Below are 24897 nucleotides of genomic sequence, written 5' to 3'. Positions count from 1 at the left end.
GGATGGAATTATTTATCTTCCTTTTGATACTTTCCCAAGTTTATTAATTGCTGAGAATGAAGATGATCAAATGGTTTGGTTGCCCTTTGGTGCGTTCCTAAGCATTGCACCAAACTCGGGGTTCGGAAATAAAAAGTTTCCTTTAAATAATAATTAGCACTATCATACTTCAAAACATAAAACAAACCCTTATTGGAAATAAAAGCAAGACTGCTCCGTTGACAGGCACATACCTTTGTTTGCATGTTGTGGAACTACACTTGGGAGTTCAAGCTTCCCTTCAGGGCACACACCTCGGTACTTCGATTTTCAAAACCACTGAACACCTGACAGCCCTCCTGGACAATCTCAGCTCTTTTGGAAAGGCAGCATTTAATTCTTTAGCAAGTTTAGATGTCATCTTAAGTTATGCTTTAATTGACAACAAATTAAGTGTATAACATGGCCTGCAGTTCTGACATCCAAAATAAGTTTACAAATCTCTCTAACCCAGGTGCCCTTTTCTCCAATTAGATGCTGCCAAGCAACCTTTGCATACAGACAAAAAAAAATAATACGCTGCCACAGAGGCCCCTTGCCCCGATGGTGGGGTGATGCTCAGCTCTGCCACACACCTTTGGCTTCCATTTCAGGGGTGCAGCAGCCACCGTCCCTCACTGCACGGCTCGTGTCCCAAGCCCCAGCCGCCTCACCTGCCTCGTACTGCCACACCAGCGTAACACAGCGTTGCTTAAAGATGACTCGGCGAGACTTCTGTGCTGATGTGGTATATTTAAGACAAAACTACAGTATAAACATTTCAAGATTGGGTGGACTACAAATCACAGTTTCTTGTTCCCATATACAGTTTCAACACAGATTTCAGTGCAGTGCCTAACACAGTTCATACCTCACTATTGTGAAACAGAAGCAAGAGGGTGCACTTTGTTTTATATAAAAAAACCCAAATAAATTATACATTGAGAGCTATTGCCAAGCTTTACATATAAAAGGTAAAAATTGTAGTTAGTGTGGCTTTAACAAAAAAATCTAGCTAAAAAAATATTCTTACATCAAAAATAAGTTTGTCCAGTTATAGGTAGGGAGGGTCTGGTGTGTGTTTAAGAAAGCCAAACAGTAGAAAGGAGGTGAATTTTGTAGGAGAATCTTGCGGCTCCTGGCCACAAAGGGTCCAACATGGCTGCAGGGGCAGCACCCGCTCTGGTGCATAACCATGTGCGATGCTGAGCTCCCAACAGGCTGTGCCGACCGCTTGGATCTCCCTCCCAAACACTGTGAGACAAGACAGTGCAGCACTTCATGAAATCATACCAACTCCAGCTCCACTTGAGCATGGTGGGCACATCTGTGGTGCTCACACTCGGACCAAACACACCCCCCCAGATTACACCTGTGTGACAGAAAGGCCATTAGTGTGGGTTATTTTTATTTTTTTTGGTATTAAAGTTACGATTGTCTAGCTGCATTTGAAAGCTGTGATGTTACCATGTCTAACAGCTATATATACACACACACACACCCCCCCAGCTTTCTAGACTAAGAAACACTGTGTGCCCAGACAGAGCTTTAAATGCTAGCTGGCCGTGAAACAGAGCTGCTAACACTTAACCTGCAGAAGATTTGGGTTGTACCAGAATATGTTCATAATGTGAAAAATATATTCAGTGCCGTCTGTGAAGGACATGCTGATCTTAATGGTGCATCTTTACTTCAACAAACAAGACTGAGCAAGGTGTGGACCAAAGGCTAACGGGCCAGGGCTGAAAAGTTTGTGGAAAGAGACCCAAATGTAACTGGACCGTTCACCTGAGCGCCTCTCACAGTGCTGCAAATTTTCTTGCTGAAGTTGCGTCCAAAAAATTGTCCAAACCTCAACTTCTACACAGCTGTCTGACAAAGTATACATGGAATTTAAGTTCAAAATCAAACACATTCAAGCTAATCCATTAACCGTGACTGACTACCAGGTAAGTAGTTATTTTGTCATTATGACTTACCTACTATTAAATCCTTTTACCACTGAATTAAAGAAGAGACACCCTTAATTCAAGTGTAAGAGGGCCTGAACCCCCATTTTAATGCCCATTTCAAAAGCTGGGAAGACCGTTACTGAGTACTCCGCACACCCCGACTCTCTGGGCTCTGCCTGTTGGACTAAACGGGTGAGGCTGAATTGCAGCTCCAAGATGCAGCACCTCCTCAAGATCAATGAGTTTGAGATACAGGCTGGGGTTTTTGTTATTATAAATGTTAAGATTTCTATAAAACCTTCTACTCCAATCACTTACGGAGTGTGACTGGAGTAATATCACTTTTACTTTTAGATCCAATCACGTTTTTAGTTTAAGTTAACTGGTTTTTAATTATTAAGTGAAAAGCAAGCACCTGTGTCTAATCAGCATTGCCTGCACATGCAGCAAAAGGGTACCAGGCCAGTTACTGGGGACAGGCTGGGACATATATTAGTCAATCAATAGGGGATAACTTTGGAAATAAATTTTATTTTTTTTATTTTTTTATTATTTTTTTAAAATCGGGGAGCTGGCTTTTTCCAAACGACTGCAACAGATCGTGCATTTATTCATTCCTGTCAACCCTTACACTGGCTGGCAGACCTGCCAACATCCCAACACCTGAGTCAAAAGTTACAAATTTTATAAATCTTTTTAAACAAGTACAAAAAAATAAACTTTTAGAGGATGGTTGGACCTTATAGCCAAGCATAGTGTAAGCAATGGTAGGAAACCCCCTTTTTTCTCAGTAGCACACAGGCATTAAATAATACTTTGTTAACTCTAGCTGTAGGAACTATTATACTTACTTGTGCTCCATAAAATGCAGGGGCTAAGTAATGCTGCGTTACCTGTTAGCCTGTCACAATACAACATGATACCTGTAGTTTTAAAGCAAAACAGTGATGTCAAATGACAGGACGTTCAGATACCCGTGTGTCTGGTCAGATCACGTTAACTGTGGCGCCTTAGTCTCGCCACGCTCCCTATATAAACACTGATTTTGATTAGCTAAATAAGCTACGTTGAGTTAAATGGAGTGAATATTTGCTCCAAGTATCAGATATCACTGCAGATTCTGCAGTTTTGCAGCCTCAAATCTTACTAGAAATTGCCAAGTCCCCAATTTTAATAGTTGAAAAATTTGAATTTTTAAATAAAGTTTCAAGTATTAGTCCTCTGAAAATTGAAGAAAACCTTGCCCATTTGAAATTTTTGTATTTACACACATCTGCACACACACAACATTCCCCTCCATCACCACTATCCTGACCATGCTGAAATAACAGTTGGCTGCTTGGAACCATTTAGATTTTAAGGGGACACACTCACCACACATGTTATTTACTTGTTATTTGCTGTACATGATTGCTCGGGAGGAATCTGAGGATGGTATTCAACACGCAATGCTGTAAAACTGTAAACTTCTGTTATTCTGCTTTTGGGAGGGATTCAAGTTAACAGTTCACAGAGCTCCCGAACCCAACGGGAAGAGTCAAATATCAAACATGCCTTAAAGAGAAAATGTACTGCATTCTGTCTATTTACAAAACCAACACATGTAGCTGGCGAATGCCAGCTCAGCTGCTGAGCAAACAGATCAATAGCAAGTGCCAAGTTTCCCCACACAGTCCTGGCTTTGTGCAGGAAGCAGACTGTTGCAGCCATAGCTTCCCTTTTCCTGCAGGAACTTTGCTGGCAAGTGTATTATTAATCCAGACCAAGACATTTGATATTTGAATCAGGAACCTTCTACATTTTAATATGCAATAAGGCTCAGCCTTAAACCTATTTTTAAAAAAAAGCCGATAAACTGGAAGTAACAATGGCAGAGCTCAATGGCTGGTGAGCAGAAACAGTCCCCCTGGTCCAGGACAGCAGCTCCCCCCCGGCTGGCAGTGCCGGGAGCGGGGAGCCTGCCCCCTGAGCCCCAGGCTGCAGCGGGCAGGTGAAGCGCCCGCTACCCATTTTGACTCCCTGTTCTGGAGGCAACGGCTGCAAATCGCTGTCTGCAGAGAGTCACTCTGGCATGTTGGCCCCAAGAGCTCCCTATGGTTTCCACGTTTCTCTGTTAAGGCCTCGGGGTTTTGAGAAGTGGCAGTGGGTCACGTGAATGCCACGTGGCTTTTTCCTCAACACTCTCATTCAGCATCTTGCAAACAAGAGCACAAGAGCAGCAGTAAGGATGCCCTAGTCCGAAAGCAGCAGCCTAGCCAGGCACCAGCTTACTCACACAACCCACAGTGGTTTGGTCCAAATCTTCGTCTGCAGTGAGACACGTGCACGCAGCCAGTGTGCAGAAACGAGGTTGTGCATACAGGTGTCAACCAACTTTCACATTTAAAATTATTTCTAGAAAACACAGGTATAGAAGTATGTATAAACAGCGGCAGTACGCAGAAAACAACCTCCAACCCCAGTCATATGTACAAACCTCTCCCTAAGAAAGATCCCAGTGGTTTCATCTGAGCTTCCCTGTTAGCAGGTATGGAGTTCATCATCGGGTCTCCATCCCTCCAACTCTGCACTGACCTTTTTCACAGGCTGTGTCCCAAGGGTCCATGTGCTCACCTCTACACGTCCCCACGAGGATATTGCTGCCCAGGACTCAAATGAAGTCTTCCAACCCACACATATTGTAACCTGTACTTCACCGCAGCACCAAAAGGCCTTCACCAGCCCTGTGGAGCATGCTTTTGCAAGTGCTCCTACTTTTCTTCTACAAAGAAGTGAACTGCTTACAGGGACTTCTGATCTTTTTTTCTGGTTTTCACCTTATTCTTTCTATTCTTTGTTCCACATACAACTATTAGATGACACTTGGAACAGGACTCAAGGTGCTATTAAGAACTGATCTAGTTGTACCCCCATGCTGCTAACACACCTGGTAAGTATTCCCAAAGCACAGCATCTGGAAAAAAACACCCAGAAATAGTATGAATAGAAACAAGAAATTTCTTTTCCCTACTAGTCCTATATGACAACAAAACTAACCAACAAGCAGTTTGTGAAGTAAGGTACGCTCATACCTCTACTGCTTCAGCATGTAAAACATACGTATCTCTAGCCTAAAACACCTGTACTTGAGTCACACAGGAAATGAAATAATCAGTGTCGTAACGTGGGATCGCTGCTGAAGTCTGCTAATGCTGTAAGCTGTTTGGCAGGTTAATTTTCCTTTTCCTGGTTGCAATGAGCAGCTCAAATCCAGTCGATGTAGATAGTCACTGATGGACTAGATTTTCATTCTTCCCAGGTACTGTAACAAGAGGTGCAAGGATTATTAAGGGGTTTAAGGCCAAAAGAAGAGTATGTGTTGGTAAAAGAAATGAAAAACAAAGGGAACAATCACACAGAAGAAAACGTCCTTGGCCGCATGGAACAGTCACCACCGTGAGCCACCGTGCGCAGCGTGGCCACAAGGTGGCCCTACAAGTTCTCCTGATCTTTCCAACATTCATCCACACAGGTCAGGGGACAGCTGCTCACACGCTACATGGCTAGCATCACAGTGAACGCTTCTCATTAACACTTGAGAGGCAGCACAGGGTAAGTAAGACTAAACCTAGCGTGAGTGGAATGCAACTAGATTCTGTTCCTCACGTTCAGAACTAGCTCCAGTGTGATGTTTCACTTCTCCTGAGGGAGAAGATCAAATGTGCATGTGGTTTTATTTCCCGGTTTAGACTGTAATTCCAGTTAGATCACAGTAAAAGTAAAAGTCTCTTCCCGGATCCTAGCAACCCAGCTGTCTGTCTGACTTCCATTCAGCAAGAGTTTGATCCCAAGCAAGTCTTTTTGAAGGATCCCTTGGAGATGTGTTAGAAGATCTGAGGTTTTTTACAAGGTGGGACGTGCAGAAACTCCTTCTAGAGTTCAGTGGTGAGTAAACACTTCGTTCTTACTGTAGCATCCTCAGTAACTGGGCTAAAAGGGGGTGAAAAAAAAAAAAAAAGAGGCCCTGTAAATACACACTCCTCCAAAAAGATCTGCCATAAGGGATTAAAAAAGAAAAAGATTAGTATTGTTCCAAAGAGTGTTCATAGCTGCTCCCCTTGTAATTTAATGAGGCCAATGGACAAATCTTTCCAATGGACAACTGCAGAAGAGCAAACAATCAATTTCACACAGTGCAGCAGCATCATCATTGTCATCCGCACCCACATTGCAAGAGGTTCACTGGAAGGCCTGATCATCACTCCATCGTTCTGCCTCACCAGCACAGCGGAACAGAGAACAGCAAGGGAAAAGGTTTCTACAGATTCTGTTCTCGCGACTTCCTTACAGCTTGGAAATAACTGGGGGACACCCCCCACCCCATCTCCCCTGACCCCCACCAATCCTCTGACAGGTATTGAAACACTGCAAAGAGAATTCTCAGAAAATTCACCTGTACCATAACTTCAGTTCAGTACTAAAACACATTAGTAGATTAGGAAAGAAACTGAAGGGAAATGATAATTTAAAAGACTTGATCAATTTTGTAGCACTTGCCATGACAACAGGTTTACCTCCAACTCCAACTAAATTTTTATGCTTTGTTCCTTTACTTCCTTGAATTAAAAAAAATATTCTTACCCTTCAAACAATATATAAAAATATATACACATCAGCTGCTCTATTTATTTGTTAAGATTTTAAATGCTATAAATTGAGAAGAAGTTTATATATAGTTTCTATAGTTTATAAGCACCACAAAAAAAGGCACTGTGTCTAAATGACGACTATAAGTATTTAAGTGGAAGTAATAAAAGCACATATGTCCTTTCCACCGCACAAAGTTCTGTAGTGAGTGCTGAGGAGACCTTACCTTGCAAGGACATCAGATGTCTGTTGGGATGGTGGCAATCCAGCTGATGACAACAGAGTGTCTGTGCTGCCTTTCATGGCCTTCATAGATAAGGCAACATCATCTCCCAAAGGCCCATTGGAAATTAGTCCAGTCTGAATTGGGGAGAATAAAACAGAAAACTGAAATAAAAACCTGCCAGGACAAGACAAGCTCATTTTCCAATAGGATTTATTTATAACAGTAAAAACTAAGATTCATCAGGTTCCAGGGTGGGCTTCACTAAATGCAAGTTCTTAAAGAAACCTTATGGCATTTGCCCACAGGTAACGTGGCAAAAATAAAGTTAAAATATTAACAGGATATGTATGTTGATTTACTTCAGTTGAATTAGTTTGCTTTATTTTTGGTCATTATTTTATGCGCTTTCAAATAATGATAGTTTACTATTTTACTTGAGCTCCTGTTTATTAATCACGAGAAAAGCTTTCTTTTTTTCTTTTTTTTGGTTGTTAACAAATGGTCAAATAACTCACTGGCACTATCCACCTTGGTGTTATCATGGGCTGGGAAGACACCTACAAAAAGCAAATAAATGCTCATTAGAAAAGGTTGGAAATGGCTGAGAACATTCTCAAAGCAATACCGCCTCCCAAAACAATCTGGAATATTTGTCCACTGCTAGTCTTTGAACCATGCTAGTGATCAGCTACAGCTGTGACTTCACACCGAAAGGTAACGGCACCCACCCAGCATACAGCTAATACCCGCTCACTCACAGAAACTCGCTGATAACAGTTTCAGCACAGCACTCCCTTCCAAAAGGCAACCGAACCTGTTATTTTTTTCTGCTTTGTGGACAAAGTTAACCAAAAGCACACTTCTGTCAACAGTTTAAAGGTCCCACTCCTTCCCCCTATTTTTGGTGCATGCAATTTAATTCCTTTTTTGCTGGCACAGATTACAAGAGACTTTTTTAATCTATACAAAAGAGTTGATTTGTATTAAAAGTTTATTTCTCAAGTATTTATTTTCACCTACTTATATACACACACAAACACATATACATCTGTGTGCATATGTACACATTTATATATAATTTCTGAAGTATTATATATACTCAGAAGCCTGAGAAGCAGGCTGGCACTTGCAGGTGCACTATAATAATCCTACTGGCTCTTGTGGCACAGATACAAGTTAACTCTTCGTGTTCCTTCACGTCCATTACAAAGCTGTAGGGTCTACAACCCTATGGGCAACCACCCTTCACACAGGGGGGCATATATGCAGTGATCCAGGTCAAACACCACCTTGCTCTACTGCGGCAGATCCAAGCCTGGTGGACAGATACTAAAACCAGAGGAGAATTCATGAGTAAAAACCACTGTATGTGTGAAGGAAGAAGTTTGGTTTTGAAATACATTTACCCGAGGTGTGGCTTCTGTAAAGTCAATTAGATTCTCTGTCAATGATGTTAAGGAAACGTCCTGGTCATCTGGAGTGCTCTATGGAATAAATCAGTTTTGAATTGAACTCCCAGTAGTAACCAGATAGGTCTGCCTGAATACTCTAGTGGCTTCCTGAGTTAGACCAGTGTCCTTAACGAGCATCATTGTTTATCAGGTCTCTTTTCTCAAATCTTTCCATATGATCTTTTTTAATAGCCTTTTCATTTCACCTATTCTCATCAATGTACCAGAAACAATGCCACTGCCATTGTGAGCAAGCTGTGAGACTGTCCCATCCTCCTATATGAGGATAGGGTACTGCGCCATTCAACAAGGTCAGCAGGGTTTGTGAGCTGAGTATTTGAACTCAGAAGATGAAATTGGTAATTATTCAGTGGGATCAACTACCTCATACTGGTTTAGAGGGACACCAGCTAAAGGGCATGGTGCTTTCATGATCCAGAATAACCCCTCAGTCTGCTGAAGTTAACAGCAGAGTCCGATGTCGGAGTCCTCTTTTTGCTTGGAAAGGGACAAAGGAAAGCTGACTTCTGAATTACTATGAGCATTTCATGGAGTCCAGTTAAAAATTGTCTTATCCATAAGGCAACCCAAATATAACAATTAAACATTTCAATTTAAACTTTTCCCCCTTGTTATTTTGATAAGAATTGCCTATGTCAGAATGCCAGCCCTGCAGCCTCTTTCCTGGAGCATCAAATCATTGGGATTTAGCGGGCTCCTCACCAGCATGAAGAAAACAATCAGTTTAGAAATATAAGTGTCAGGCAAAGAACCTGAAAGGACGCTCAGAAATGGCCTTTGGAGAGATCTGTACAGTGCCCCCGTGTGATCCAGAAAGCACTCTTTGGTATTCGCCAAGGACTGGTATTCACTGAGTTATGAGAGGCACGCAGCCAGGTCTGCTGTGCTTGCCTGGAGCCATCAGCAGCTCAGAACGTGACACAAAGAAACCTTGCAGGCTGGAAGGTGGCGATACCTTTGGAACAGCAGCCTCCTCAGCTGGAGCCAGATTAACTGGAATCATCAGGTCTTCGTGGTTAGAGGCAGCGCTGTCCTCATTTAATGCATTACTGAAAGGAGAAAACATTCTCATCAGCACACTGCCTGGGTAGCATGAAACCATGCTGCTTCCCCGACAGCTCAACCCAAAAACTTGACGCCAGTCCCACGTGCGGCAGGCAAGACACCGATATTTGTGAGGATGTTGAAGTAAATGCCTTCCAACTACCTCCGCAGAGGACTGCTCTCTTTCATAGTTTCAGCTACAGCTATATATAGACCCAACAGTGTCAATGTCTCCTGTCTGAAAGGAGCCTCTTCAGCCCTTGTTTCCAATTTGCCTGAAGCTTCCCTACCATTCTCTTATCGTCCTCTTTAGAGCCAGGGGCAGCAGGATGCCAGGAATTTTGTTTCAGAAGATGAGACAGATGTGCTTACTGCTTGCTGGGATACTCACCCTGAGGCCTGGCCTACGCTGATTAACTGCAGCAACAGTAATTAAAGATGCGTTGTAAACCTGCTTAGTTAGATGTAGCCTAAATGCTCAGCAACTGTTGCTCATCTTTTCAGACCTGTTCATGACAATTTCCACACGGTTCCCTTACCCTAGAAACACATTTCTCCTGAATGACTTACGGAACAAAGGTGTCTGAGGCAGGGATTGCTTTCAGCAGCTCTCTTGGGTCTTGAAATACCGGACTGGTTGCTCGAGGACTACTCTGTGTTTTGCCTGATGGGAGTATGTTCCTGGCACAAAACAAAACAAAAAACAAACCCCCAAACCGGTACAACCTTCCATGGAAAGCTCTTCATGAATCACTTGTTACAGGATACTTTTGAGATTGCTAGATGTACATTTTATTCAGTATCTCCATGTGTTCTCTGAGGTCTGACACATGAAGTCTGACCATTTCTTCAAAAATGGTCAAGAAATGACACGTTGTAACCCTTTAACTTTTTCAGTGCCTTAAATCTCACTGGAAACAGCAATCGTTTGAGATTCAGTAATTCTCAGGAGATCAACTATCAGTGTCAGGTTTTTGCACATGATTTTTTTTCTCCACGAGAAAACAGCTGTGGGTAAACAGACCCATCCCCTCTCCCCACACTTGTTCACGGGTCAGAAATCACTACAGTGATCGAAACTCTTGTCAGAACAATGTTTATCCAAGTAAAGTATGGGGGAACAAAGAGTATCTGGATTACCTTGTATGTAATAAAACTTAGCAAGTATAGTGTTTGCTGGCTTTCATAAACACTTCACAGCCACCAAGTTAAGCTACACTATGCAAGGTAAAATGCAACGATCACTGAGACACTGAAAGACCCCCCTGAACCGCAGGTTCTCAGTGCTGTACTTGGCTAATTACATCACGCGCTTCTTCCAAATCTGTTCAGTACCTGGCAGCAGCATCCTGAATAGTGGAATTCTTGACAACTGTCAGGCTGTCTTCTCTCATGACCTGAGAGGAAAAAATGAACAAAGATATAAATTTCTGATACCTGTTCCCATCTTGTGTCAGTTCTGAGATTCACAGAAGCACTGAGGACCTGCATCCCAGCACAAAAGTGTGCTGTTCATCCTGCTCAGGGACTTACAACATCAATTCTACGTGAAAACCTCAGTGCAGAAATAAAAATAATTCAACAGTGTAGCCAAATAAAATACCATTATTTGCCACAGAATTTACTAGGACATGCTAGAAGCATAGTCTTAGTCACAGAATCACAGAATAATTTCTCAATTATTAGGCCACCTTTGGAGGTTATCTGGCTCAATAACCACTCAAACCAGGGGCTTGTTCAGGGCCTTGTCTAGCTCCATGTTGAGCATCGTTAAGGATGGAGACTTCTCCTTGGGCAACCGTGCCAGTACCGGACCACTATTATTGTGCAAAAAGGCTCTCTTACTCTATCATGGACTTTGGCTCTTGGAGCACCCTTACTTGCACGGCATCTTCTCCAACACCATGCAACTCAAGACAAATAAAACATTTGAGAAACTCAACTGATGAGGACTGTGACTATTTACCTTGTGCCCTGCTTCTGCCTGGGCCTTCAGGATATTGCTTTTGATATCTGCTGGAAGCCACGTTGCTGCTGTGACTGGGCTCTCAATTGCATTAAGACATTTATCTGTCAGCTTTACTACTTCATCCTAGACAGGAAAAAAATTTTATCAGAAGCAGTTCCCACATGGAAAAGTCTGGGCCGATGTTTACTGACATCTCTAAATAACAACAAGACTGAGTGAAAGTCAGCAGATTTACACTGAAATGAAAAAGCAATTTTTCCCCTTTATTTTGGAACTCACTTGTAAAGTCACAGCAAAACATAAAGTAAAAAAAGCACAATGCTTAGAAGCAGAGATGTGAAGTGCTGTGCTGAAAACACAGCGTGTAAGAACCGAAGTGGACCCTAAATTTGCAGCCCAGTTTGCTGGCAGACCAATGTAGCAGCCATCACAATACACCGTATCAGTATAGCCTAACTATGAGTTAGTCTATATGCACTATGCCCTCTCAAATTCAAGTTGGGGAGAATTTTACCTTACAATCCACTTATAAATTAGAACAGCTACCTCTCCCATCACTGACTGTATCAGAACAAACTGGCAGCCATATACGTAACAAAGACAATTAAAAATGAGATACCTTTCACGACAGTATATTTCATTATGTGAATTGGATTTCTTAATTATAAAATGTTAATTAAGCATTTGATCTACTAATTGCTATTTGATTAATGACAGGAGTTAATTAACGGTGTGGATACTAAACGTTGTGACCTTTCTTCTCGGGGTATGACTCAGCAGGGGGAGACAGAGTCCTGCTTCCCTGCCATATGCCAGGCCCTCTGCCCGCAGGAAGCGCTGCATTCCTGCAACACCCCCTGCCCCCCCAGAGCGGGCACAATCCGGCTGCACCCCTACTTGCACCAACTGCAGCGTGTCCAGAAGGAATGAAGCCCATGGCACAGAGAAAGCGAGCAAGTGACAGAAGTTAAAAAGAGGTGAATGAATACCTGTCGTGTCCCCCCCCCCAGCCATCCATCCACTTTTAGCTTTTTTCTTTGACTGGAAATGCTTGTGAGAACTTCTAGGTATTCGGGCTTTAGAGAAGGAAAAAACATTTCCTTTTCTTGTCTCCCTCTAAATCACCTTCCAGGGTATCCAAATAGGAACTTAGGAGACTACCTAAAGGAGAACCTGTTTTAAAATTTTGACCTCAGTCAGCAATGAACTTTGCAAAATACTCAGGGGTCACAGTTAACAGAAAAAGGTATCAGGCCCAACAACCATGTTGCTAATGACTGTTGCTAGCAGACATTAAGAGATGCACATTCATACTATTCATGAAAACTAGCAAAACAATTAATTATTAAACATTTAAGTGTCTTCATTTTCCTGAAGCTGCTGGAATTGCCAGAAGTCTAGAATAATTAAAACTGATTTATTATTATTATTATTTGTACAGTTGCAGTACCCAACTATGATAATCCTTAAATCCTTACACTGGACCTCACTGAACCAGATGCTGTACGTAAGAGTCCCTGCACAGAATTTCTAATGCATTATTCCAGTACCAGTGATCTAGTAAATCTGATTATTTTAACTGAGCACATCAGTACACTGGTGCTTTAAGCACCATTTTGTGGTTTAACTTCCTCTCAGGTTCCTCCACTGAAAGGGTAGTTTAACAGCAATTAGATTCCCAAATTTTGAAGTGTAGTACTATTAAGAAATATTTTAATGTACTTAAATATAAGTTCTATATCACCAAGGAAACAGTTCCATTAATATTAAAGATTTTTCCCAATCTTTTCTATTTTGTGCTTGCAAAAAATGCATTGGTGTTTTATTGTTTTGTTTTTTAATGGAAAGAACACATAGCTAGAGGGGTAAGCATCTGGCACCTGATAATGCCTCAAGAGATCTAATTTACAAGACATTTCAGTTGTTCACATAAAACAGTAAAGCTGCTGAGGTTTGTCAATATTCTAGCTCATTAGGATTTTTATTAGTTCCATGTACTAGACAAATATATTTGTACTCGATTCTTCAATCAAAATACGGAGCTAGGCAGTGATGTAAAAAGGAAAGGAAATACTTCAAGGCAACAGCAGGAGATGTGGTCCCAATCCTTTATGCTTTTGAGCAGTGTTCCTGGTGCCACTGAAAATCACTTTGTGCAGGGAGACGGAGTCTAATGTAGGCTTATTTTGGAGCAATTTCCACATGTTTACAGATCACAAGAAGTTCAGTAAAAGAAAACCCTCACATCCTTGCATTTCTGACTCTGGCGCACACTTCAAATATGGGCAAACAGGCTGATCTTTTTATTGTTCATTTCCCTTCAGAAGCTGATGAAAGCAGAGCATTGGTGTATTTAAGAGTTATTTGCTCTCTTTTGTCAGATCTGGTCACTGCACTAGTGAAAGCTGGGAAAGGACAAAGTCGCATTCTTACATCTCAACAGATTTTGGCAGGGAGCAGCAGTGAAGAATGGAACCATTCATTCCCCCCTCCCCAGTTCTCATTCTAGAAAGACTTCTCTTTTTCTCTAAAACAACACAGATAGCTAGGTAAATATTTCCATATCAAAGAAATCAATCAAGATTGATTGATTGCAAGTATAGAATTATGTAAAGATGACTGTCAGGCCATCTCTGCCCCCTGATGGAAAACAGTTAAAGATTTTTAATTAACAAAGCTGAAGCGAGCAGTTCATTGGCATTTGACAGTGTCACTTACGAAGTTCAGGATACAGCTCTGCCTTCATAAGCTGAAAGCTAGTGCCTTCCCCCAGTGCATTTTACCAAACTTTATATGTGCTGTAACTGTTTCTACATAGGTAGGTATCTCATGCATTGGTAAAACTGAAGGGAGATGAGACATGCTGAAATTTGTAATCGCACACTTTCAGGGAGAACACTCACACTGTGTTCATCTGAAACAACAGCAAGCTCCGGGATCTAAGCTCATTGCAAGGTTTTAGTGGCTATATTGTAGTTCCATTCAGCCCAGTTAGAAGAAGATGCCATGAATGGAACAGAAGTGGAGGAAGCGAGCCAATAGGTACATTTTGTAACAAACACCGTAAGTGGAAATTCGTTATTTTTACTAAAGCAGCCTTCAAAAGCAGGAAACAAAGTGTTTTTAATAGTTATTCTTAGGTCAATCTTTTCAGAACTCATTTCTAAACCTTTAACCTTCATCTCTAATCACAACTGGGTGTACTTGTTTGGTGCTACTGTAACCCGTATGCCTTTGCAATCTGAAGCATACAGAATTTAAAATGTAAAGACAGTCTCTAATCTTTGCCTGCCTTTTTAAACAAACACTCTCAAGTGACCTCTTGGTAAGCTACATGACAGGCTGAAAAGCTTTTTTCAATCTTTTCTACTCAAGGAAAACCACTGATGACCTTACCCTTGCATTTTCATAATACAATTCACACTTCCTTCTTGAAAGCTGAAGTATCTTTTACCCAAAGAAAGAATCTTATTGGCGTACTCGTATCAAGATCCATGCGCAGTTATGCGAATGTTCTTGCTCTCTAATGAGGTCACTATGATCCCAGCAGCTGTAACTTCTAATATCCACAGTTACTTGGAACCTCACCTGACAGCAGCTGGGTGACTGTACCGTATTGGGAGCTGTTTGTTAGATTAGCTCATTACAAGAATCTTAACTTGCTTACTATATATCAGCCGTGATTTAAAAACCAAGACACTTTCCTCCGTTCTCTCCATTTAACCAATTAAAACCTTAACATCTCTCTCTGAATCAAAATGGAGCTCAACAGGTGAAAATACTCTGAAATAAACTGTGTTGGTTTGCTTTAGTTTACGCAGAGACAGTGTTTTGGCATAACACGACCTATAGGCTACTGACTAATCTTCTTAGAGACTTGGTAATCTTTGTAAAGCACTCACCAAGCAGAGAGGGGCACAAAGCATCCCTGACAACAGTCCTTAAAGGGGACGCGAGCCAAACAGCCTGCGGCACCAAGCACACCAGAGCCACAGCCTTCTCACACACAGCAGGGGCACAAATGCTCCGGAACGGGCTTAGCCCAGACACGTACTGCTGAACGCCTCTCTCTGCACCTGGTCCATTTTACTATTGAGGGAGCAAGAAAAATCAGAGCTGTTTCACTGAAGTTAGATAAATCCTCGGGCCTCTCTGCAAGGGAGGGTAGTACAGATAACACTGACAGGCGTTGTATTCTCTTTGCTTGTTCAAAATGAAATAAAGCACCTACAGCTTTAACATCAGAGAAATGAGAGTAAGGGAAACGTCAATTCCAAATTTTTTAAAGCTCATCTAAAAAACAAGAATATCCTGTATGGGTGCAGTGGTCTGATAACTGGTGAATCTGTGAAGGTTCACTGCTGTAGTAAGGGAGGATCCTGTCCTCTCCATTGCTTATAGCAACACTACTGATTTTCACTATGGCTCTAGGCATAGCTTTTACCCCTTCCATGAACCTTTCTAAATCAGTATTTAACAACTTCATAAACTAAACATAATCAAACCAAAAAAAACTTAACAAAAAGTTAAAAAAAGAAAAAGAAGAGAAAAGGCAAAAAAATTTTTGTTTGCCTTTCTGTAGGCCACACTGGTTCACCAAAACATGCAATGATTCCTGGAGGTGACAGAGGAGAGAGTGAAGCTGGGGAAGGAAGAGTGAAGAGGAGTGAGGATGAAGAGAGCCCCTGCCCTTGTTCAGCTTCGGCTCAGCTGCCCACGGAAATGCAGTCTGACTTGCTCAAAAGGATTGATGAGAGCACTAAATCAAACCACATCACTCCTCTACGTAAACACATAGAACACTAACACCTACTTCAGAAAGCAGCTAATAAGTGGTTCCTTAACAGGAGGGACAGATCAGCAGCAAACTCGACTCAAAACAAAACATCAGAACAGTGTTCTGGGAAGGTTACCAAAGGCAACTGAAAAACACCAAGAAAGCAGCTCAGTCCCTCAAAAAAAGACTGTGAACTATACAGCATTGTACAGTTAGTAACCTACAGATAAAGACAACTGAAGAACATTTCAAGCCTTTATCCCATTTATTTTTGAAGAACGCAGCCCAGTGAAATTTTCTAAGGAGCACATGCACCTCTGCCCCCCATCTTTATCTCACTGCCCTGTCACACACAGGTTTACATGTAACAAAACATTTGTATTTCCTTTAATATCCCCCCACAGTATTTCCTCATATTCTTAAAAAAGCCTGCAAAGAGCCTAAGGTAAATGGAAGACTTTTCAGAATGATCTGAACAAAACTCAGTGACTCTGCCAAGAGGAATGAAGCCCAACTACCTGTATGTTTATGTTTACGTTAGGACGCTCAGTTGGCACGGGGCTGCTGTGCTCTGTCTCCAGCTGTTTCAGTTTTAGGAATGTGTCTTCAAATGCTGAAAAAGACAGAAAATATATAAGCTTCTTAATGTCACTGTGGAGTTACTTGACTTGTAACTTGCATTCTTCCTGAGCACTAATTACATGGTTTTAAAGTTGTGGAAAAAAGCACAAGGATGGGGTAGTAAAAAATACCATTTGCTCAACCTTCCATACAAGTTTCAAGCCTAGAGACTGCATGTACCTAATCACCACACACTGCACTCCTGCAAGTTCCTTTCCCTCGCCGTCCTCACAGTGAGCGAGCAAGCAGCAAGAGTTAATTGCTCAGATGGTTGCACTTCACTGTATTTGTGGCTAAAGTCCGATCCTGCAAACTATAGCTTTTCCCTTGTACCTCTGTCCTTGGCAATAAGCTGCTTCCAGCTGAAATGGGGAGAGCTGACCAACTTTGTTGTCCTAGTGGTGGGTAAAATTGTCCTTATGCATAAAAGCTAAAGGAGCTTTCTACAACACTTCTCGATTTTTGTACAGAAACAACATTGTAACAACCTAGTCTGTTAACTTTGACCCCACACATCACATAATAGGGAAAAATCTGTAAGTTTGCTTACGATCCGAGTCTGCTTTTTCAGCTGCAGTTTCCTTTGTGCCAGGATGAGGGCAACTAACAGCCTCTTCTGAATCTCCTGTTGCCAAGCCAACAACTGGATGACCTATGGCATCATCAACACAGGTTTCTGGCAACTCCGTGCTGTCTAGCAAATCAACAAGAGGTACGCTGCAAAGGCACAAAGATGGGCAGAGATACACAGAATCATGTTACCACTCTTCCTGTAACAAGAAAAAGCTTTAACATATGCAATCTCTTTTTTCAAGCTGTCTTCTGGTAATCAGACATATTCTGTAAAAATTTTTCAGGTAACTAATAGACGTTGGCCTTTAGCGAGTTGGGAAAAAAAAATAATAAAAAAAAATTGGAGGTGGGGGTGGTACATTCATGTTTGTAGAAGTGACTTCATACCAGAACAGGTCCACATTGCCTGCTGCTTCATCACATAACAGTGGAAAAAGTGAAGAGAGGAGGAGAGAAGTTTTTATCCATTAAACACACTTTTTTGAACAAGTATCTGAAGTTTTTCTAACAAAGTCAAGGTACGCTTCAGGATTTTTATATGAGAAAAACAAAAGTTAGGGGGAGGGAAGTTGATACTTTTCACAAAAAGTGATTTGCATGGCACTTCACCCAACACTTGTAAGCAGAACAGGGGGCAGAAGGATGCACAGCATAGGTCTGCACTGACACTACGGTATGGTTATGCATATATCTATAACTAGTTTCAGCTTTATTAACTTGGGCAGAGACATGAATAAAACCTTAGCAGTCACAATTAGTTTTAAGTGAATCACAGCATCTACCCTGTACCCTGTTAGGATCACTTGTTTCACCTCCTTTGCTTTCTAATAGAAATGTCCCCTTTTTATTTTGTCCTACCATTGGTATTTACAATGCACATAGAAAAACAATTACAAAAACAAAAGTTATATTATGACGCTTATGTTGTGCCGGCAGTTAGGAATCTCATCCATCTCTTCAAAGTTCAGGACAGCTAAAGCTATCCTAACAGCAAACAGTAACAAATATGGAAACAACAACTGCTGCAGGAAACGAAGGTTAATCGACAACCTGTGCACATAACTGCAGTTTAATCGTCACCCCTTTCAGTCAACAATCACACATACGGTTTGGTCGCAATATTGGTTTAAGAAGAAAAATCTACCACTTTTGAAAGTCCTGTCCCAAATATGAGACCAACGATACCAGGCAAGTACCCACCACAACAGAACTTCTCATTATGTACAGAGACAATTCCTCCTGCCCAGTCAGACCAGCTTCTCCCTTATCGCTACCTGGTTAATGCCCCATGCCTCCCACCAGCCCCTGGAACCTGGAAGCAGTCCCATGTTGTCACTAGAGGCTCCAGGAAAATAACTCCTCCCTCCATCTCAAGCACCCAAAACAATCCTTCCAATGTTAAATATATACCTCTGAAAGAGATTACAGGATATCACCGTTTTAGTGCTAATAATGTACGAATCATCTTAAGATAACTGCTGTGAGGCAAACTGAGGTCACTTGCATGATTCTCTTAAAGCAGTGGAATAAGAAGCTACTAGCAAAGCAAGTAATAGGAAACACTTCAATCTACTGCACAGTTGCTCTGCACCACTACTGGGAAATGGCAAGCAGAAGATAGTCTCACAAAGGGGGACTGAGGGATACAGAGAATTTTAATTATTAGAAGTAACCAGCAGGAATAGATGCTCTCCCAATTAGGGCAACAAAGAAAGTGAGACTGAATCCCAATACCTTACTATCAGAGGATGTCTATGCAAGAGAGTGAAAATGTTTTATGATCTTTACATGAAGCCAACAATTTTCTGCCATTTTCTGACAGTCTCTGGTAAATAGCTTCCCAAAGGTTTAACGTGACAACCAGTATCGAAGTTCAGATTTTGCCTGCAGCGCAGAGGTGTTGATGCCATGACATGTTGAAGGAGCTATGTATAAGCTCCTATGAACTCCACGTAAGAAGTGACGTAAAGCACCAGTAACAATTCTCTATGCTGTAATCTCCTAATGCTTTTCTTAGCATTGCAGCACAGTGGAGAAAATGAGTGAAAAATTCTATTTATCTTCGCTGGAAAATTGCTAGGATAACTACACTAGCTTTTGCCCCCCCTATGACAACTGCAGTAACATTTACTAGACAGACAAGAAAGCTGATATAAAAACCTGCCTGCTCAAGATAAAGGCAGTCTTAAAATCTGGTGGCATATTCAAATGGCACACTCATTGCCTAGCATTGCTCCAAAAGCAGCATACTACTTACATTAAGGTGATGAAAGTTTGTAGGAAACCTTATTGCCATTTGTGCACGGGATGGTGGGAGGTAGCAAGGACAACGGGGGTGAGTCCCAGCAGCTTCACCCCTGCATCACAGCAGGGCCTGAGGGAAACTGAATTAATTTTAGGCAGACTCAAGAGAAGCCTCCTAAGCCAAGATGCAAGTAGGAACTGACCCCACATTTTGCTTTCAGACCCACTGAAACACCTACTCAACCACCCTCAGATAGGCAGTCACAAGAGGAAATCATACTGGGAGACCATCAGCCACTGGAATTTGCAGGCACAAGAGATGTGTTCCCTGAAGAGCACTAAATTGTTCAAGGCCCCCCAGATTCTTCACCCTCTTCAGGGCACCATCAGGAAGTCTACCATGCAGTCTTCGTCAATGGCCAGACTATGGAACTAAGCACAAGATACTATTTTCATCACTGCACAGTATTTCTTTTACAAAACACTGATGAACATTCACGCCAATCCTAAGGGAAATAACAAACGGCTTCCCAGGAAAAGCAAGACTTCAGTGACAGTCAGTGTGCAGTACCCAAGAATGAAACGCGCATTAGCTTTACACGTTCCTGTATTTACCCACACACAAAGGGATAGTTGAACTTTGTGTAGTAGTAAGTGCCAGGCTTTATGTCTTCAGAATCAACTTCTATCAACATGTTTTAAGAAATATTCTAAGCAAAAAGCTGATAAGTGATACCAGGAGTTCAAGTCATACAAATAATTATGAATATAGGAATAACCAACAGGTTTTAGCACATGGAAAGGTTTGTCAGCTCACTACTAAATCACACGCAGAAGCTGTCACATGCTCAGGGAATTCCCACAGTTAAGGGAGTTAGCTACTGCATTATTTCTTCTTTTTGCCTGACAAATATATTCACATTAGTATATACCATACAGTACACAATGCATATTGTGACTGAGAAAGCTGTCAGTTACAAAGGGTATGATTATTTTTTTTTATTTCCTAGCTGAAAAGCAAAACAATACCTCATTCTAGTTTGTGAAATACAATCTGTAAAATATAGTAACTATCCAAGTCCACTGCAAAAGAGATAATTCTTTTGCAACTAATCTAATTTGAAGCAGCATGGAGCACCACGCAAGCTAATTTATTTTTCCAAACTGGTAGCGACACAGAATAGTTTCTCACATTGACTCTGCTAAGTAGTATAATAGTATGTAATTCTTTGTTAATTTCCTTCACTTTGGAGCATTCGATGTTATACCTGAAGTCAAGAGTAGTAAATTTAAGCCTGTAATCTTTTTTCAGATTTTTTTTCACCCCTAAAAACCACAAAACATTCAGAAAAAAACACTTCCTTTTCCTTCTGAGGAAAGGAAAAGAAAAATTCCTGGGGATGTATGATGCTCCAAATGGAAACTGTCCACACACAGTTTATAATCAAGCAGACTGAGTCCCACATTCCAAGACTTCTGCTGTCTCCCATTTGTTTGAAGAGAATTCCAAATACTGACATAGCGTACTATATACAAGCCAACAACTACAAGAAAGGAAAGAAAACACCCTTAGGAAAAGGTGCTGGCTGTAGAAACTTTGTGGATATTAAGAAAAGATCTGTTACCACCATACTGTTTAGAAAGACATGCATGTGCTTCCTCAATGCTATTCCAGCACGTAATCTGTCCCTGTCAAGATGCAGTTAGGTGGTGTTGGTACCAGGTGGTACAATTTCTCTGTCTGCTATTGAGAGCTGTCACTTGTCCTAGTGGAAATCAGGGTAATAAATGTCCCTAAGACAATGAAGTCACAGTAAAATAAGTCCAGCACAGAGCAAAATCAACCCTCAGGATGTATGCAAGATTCACAGCCACGTGGCAAAAGCATGCAATATATACCATACTACAACAAATCAGTTCTAAAGGTAGATGGATTTCAGGCAACCAGGGTCGCTTCCTCTGTCCTCAGTCGGAACTAGTTCTGCTGTCATGCTTAACATCTACCATGAAAACTTTGAGAGCTTTAATAACCAAACTCGCAGTTCATTCCCAGGCAGTCTGTGACAGTCAGCACCCTGCAGGCAGCTGGGACACCCAGCCCTCTGCTCAGCGCTGGTGAGACCCCCTGGAGTGCTATGCCCAGTTCTGGGCTCCCCAGGACAAGAGAGACATGGACCTATGGGAGAGAGCGTGGCAAAGGCCCACAAAGATGCCAAAAGGTCTGAGGGTCTGAAGCACCTGACATAGGAGGAGAGGCTGAGAGAGTTGGGACAGCTCAGCCTGGAGAAGAAAAAGCTCAGAGGGATCTGATCAATGTGTATAAAAACCTGGTGGGGGGAGTAAAGACAACAGCCAGACTCTTCTCAAGGGAGCCCAGAGACAGGACAAGAGGCCACAGGCACAAACTGAAATTCTGTTTTCAGAAATGAAAGAAGATTCCACTTAAACACAAGAAAGAAAACCTTTTCTTGCTGTGAGGTTGGTGAAACACCAGAACAGGTTGCTCGGAGAGGGCGGGAAATCTCCATCCTTGGAGACACTCAAAACCTGGCTGGCATGGACCTGAGCAACCTGCTTTTAGCATGGGGGTGAACCCCACGATCTCCAGAGGTGTCCTTCCAACCTCAACTATCCTTCAGTTCTACAGTAGCTCCACAAAACTTCTCTGATACCAGAGGAGTCAGCCACTACATGCAATGGCCTGACCACTACATAAGCACATCTGAACTTACAACTCCGCAACAAAGCGGTGACTCGTCGTTGCAACAATGTTCTTGCATTTTAAATACAAAACTATCCCAAATTCTATCACTCAAATTAGTGGTGGCTTCTCCTTCATCTACACAGAAATTATACAGTATTTTAAAGTCAGAACACCTGTTTTCATTTGCATATTCTTATGCAACTTTAGAAATAATAAACAAATAGGTTTGCTTCGCTCCAGAAGCTTACAACATCCACCTTGCAAAATCTAAAGCTAAAAATAGCACAACAGACTGCTCTAATCACCTCTGTAGATCCTACAGATCTTATATGTAGCTTGCATATCCTCTTTTTTTAAAGCAGAGTTGTAGATGGAGACCCACATTTCCTTAGCAATTTCTTTCCCTTTGTCAGATACAAGGGTGAGGAGACCAAAATATCTCAGGCAGTATTATGTCATACCTGAGACATACTTTCTTGGTTCTTTGGGGCGGGATATCTAAAAACAATGGTTTTGTATTTCTGGGCTATGTGGCTATTTGAAACTTATTCAAGCAATTTGAAAATCATTCAAACACTTTATCTTAAAAGCCAAACATAAATGAATTCTAAAAGCGCTCTACCCACACACTTTTTCTTTTTTAAATAGGAAAAGAATATTTCAATGTAAAAGCAGCTAACTTCAGAAACCATGTGAAAACACAGGGCATTCAAGGGTAAAGGTAGTTCATGTTGTTAAAGGCCCCCAAGAACACCAATGAGCCATGAAGCTGGAGTCTTAACCTCTGACTTAACAATTAACCTCGTGAATCATATGGTAGGACTGGTGTTTGTCAGGAAGTACTTGTCTCATTTCAACTGGAGCAAAACAGAAATAAAATTTTCTAGAAAGAAAAAAAATATTACTCTGACTTTTCAGGAGTTCTGATGGTTTTATTCTTAAAAAAATTAAAATAATTCTATTCCATTTCCAAGCAATATTTTTCAGAAGAAGACTTCTTAAAAAAAAAAAAAAAAAAAAGGTTAGTTTTCAGATCAACCATCTACCTTAGTTATTTTAAAATAATCCTGATACAAAAGGAGAGGCAGTTACATCCTGTCTCAGATTTTTGAAACCGCATTATAACCCACTAGTTGCATATGTGGTTTTATTACAAATGTGACCCTGCATGGCTCTCAAAGTTAAACCCAGCTAAAAAAAAAAAATAAATCTTTCAATCATTAAGAAAAATCTTAACACAATTAAAAAGATATATATATATATATACACACACACCCACACACAGAGTCATGTTTTAATATAAGAGCGATGGGTGGCTTCTGGTTTGTTTGGTGCTTTTTTAAAGACTAAATACCAACAGCATGATATATAGAGCCTAAAAAATGACATATAGGGCCTATAAAAACTTTTTTCCCCCTTTATAGTCAGCTTTGCGTCCATTGTCCTTATCTCAGAAACGGCTCAAAAGGTAAATTTCCAGCCTCTGCTAGAAAGCAGTCTCTAGCTCCAGAGAGGCCCACGTCTCAGAGACTGGTCATGGTGGTTTGGACAGCATAGGTACCAGCACTGCTGTGCATTCCCGCATTCTTCACATTACGCTCATGGACAAAAGCGATGTATTGTCCGTCCGCAGCGCGGGTCCTCGGCGGGGCCCACGCGTCCCACAGGCTTCCACCACGTTGACAGCGGTCGGCAGCGTCAAAGGGCCTGGATTATTGGGGAGTGGGAGGGGGCACAATTAGTAAACAGCCATGGGTGAGAAAGAGGGTGGAAAAGTAAAGCAAAAGTAAAGACAAGAAGATTGATGTGAAAAGGCAAGGAAAAGGGCATTGCTGGAAGGTAAATACTGAAGGAAAGAGACATGCAAGTATGTGTGTACATGACGACACTGTCAAATAAACCCCTTTTCTGCTCCGTATCATGCACATTTTTGCAGAATTTTGAAACAAGTTAAGCTGATGTATACATTGTCTACACTTACCAAATCAAAAGCACTTCATATTTCAATGCACTTCACAAAACTGAGCAAGAGCCATGTGCATTTTACAAATGAGAGAAAACAGTATGATGGAGGAACAGAGCTCCCCCAAGCATATAGCACGTTTGCAGGAAGCTGAAAGGGTTTAAGTGGCAGCTCTAAACGTACACCTGAAACAAGCATCTATAAGCAACACCAGATTTCAAACTCATTGGAAAAATGTAGATTCCAATGCAAGTTAAGAAAAGGAGAAGAAAATAGAAACTCAGAAACATGAGCATTCCTGTGCAGGGGCAAACAGTACAGCACACACAAATCATTCACAATTTAGGTTACTAAGAGACTGAATACTACTGAAGGAGCTGACTGTAGCTGTACTTGATTAACATAAAAAATTTAGTTGGAAAAAGAGCGTTTTTTAAAAAGGTCACAAAACTAAGACTGTTTTCTAATCTTGCATATGAGGGTATAATGGTTTGTAAATTTTAAATTTTGAATTCCAAAAATCAAAACCACAGAAATGCTGTGCACAGTTGTGGCTGGTCTATACCGCAGTTGGCATAAAGTCCTCCAAAAGCTAAAAAGAAGAGTAGGGAAGAGCACTCATCACTTCAAACAGTTTTGAAAAATATTTTTATGCAGGAGCCCTTTGCTAGAAAACTGTAACCCTTTAGGCACAAGCATCTCCAAAGC

General features: G+C 41.4%; 1 protein-coding gene across 7 annotated transcripts in view; it reads right to left on the bottom strand.

Moving 5' to 3' along the window:
• Positions 1–927: 927 nt before the first annotated feature.
• EPB41L5 (erythrocyte membrane protein band 4.1 like 5) overlaps positions 928–24897 on the bottom strand; it is a 60938-nt gene continuing 36968 nt past the window's right edge. For 5 of the 7 annotated variants that reach the window (XM_056349047.1, XM_056349048.1, XM_056349049.1 and 2 more), the window contains exons 17-26: positions 17256–17422; positions 16603–16697; positions 11305–11430; positions 10674–10735; positions 9909–10019; positions 9250–9343; positions 8229–8306; positions 7338–7379; positions 6823–6956; positions 928–5939 (exon numbers count right to left, since the gene is read on the bottom strand). In XM_056349047.1, the coding sequence (XP_056205022.1) occupies positions 5882–5939; positions 6823–6956; positions 7338–7379; positions 8229–8306; positions 9250–9343; positions 9909–10019; positions 10674–10735; positions 11305–11430; positions 16603–16697; positions 17256–17422 (967 nt within the window). In that variant the 3' untranslated portion in view covers positions 928–5881. The remainder of the gene's footprint in view (positions 5940–6822; positions 6957–7337; positions 7380–8228; positions 8307–9249; positions 9344–9908; positions 10020–10673; positions 10736–11304; positions 11431–16602; positions 16698–17255; positions 17423–24897) is intronic. The other 2 variants (XM_056349054.1, XM_056349053.1) reach the window with 2 other exon arrangements.

The sequence above is a fragment of the Falco biarmicus genome, chromosome 8, assembly GCF_023638135.1.
Source record: "Falco biarmicus isolate bFalBia1 chromosome 8, bFalBia1.pri, whole genome shotgun sequence".
Taxonomy (NCBI): Eukaryota; Metazoa; Chordata; class Aves; order Falconiformes; family Falconidae; genus Falco; species Falco biarmicus.
The sequence above is the reverse complement of the archived record's forward strand: the minus strand, read 5'-3'. Positions and strand labels throughout refer to the sequence as shown.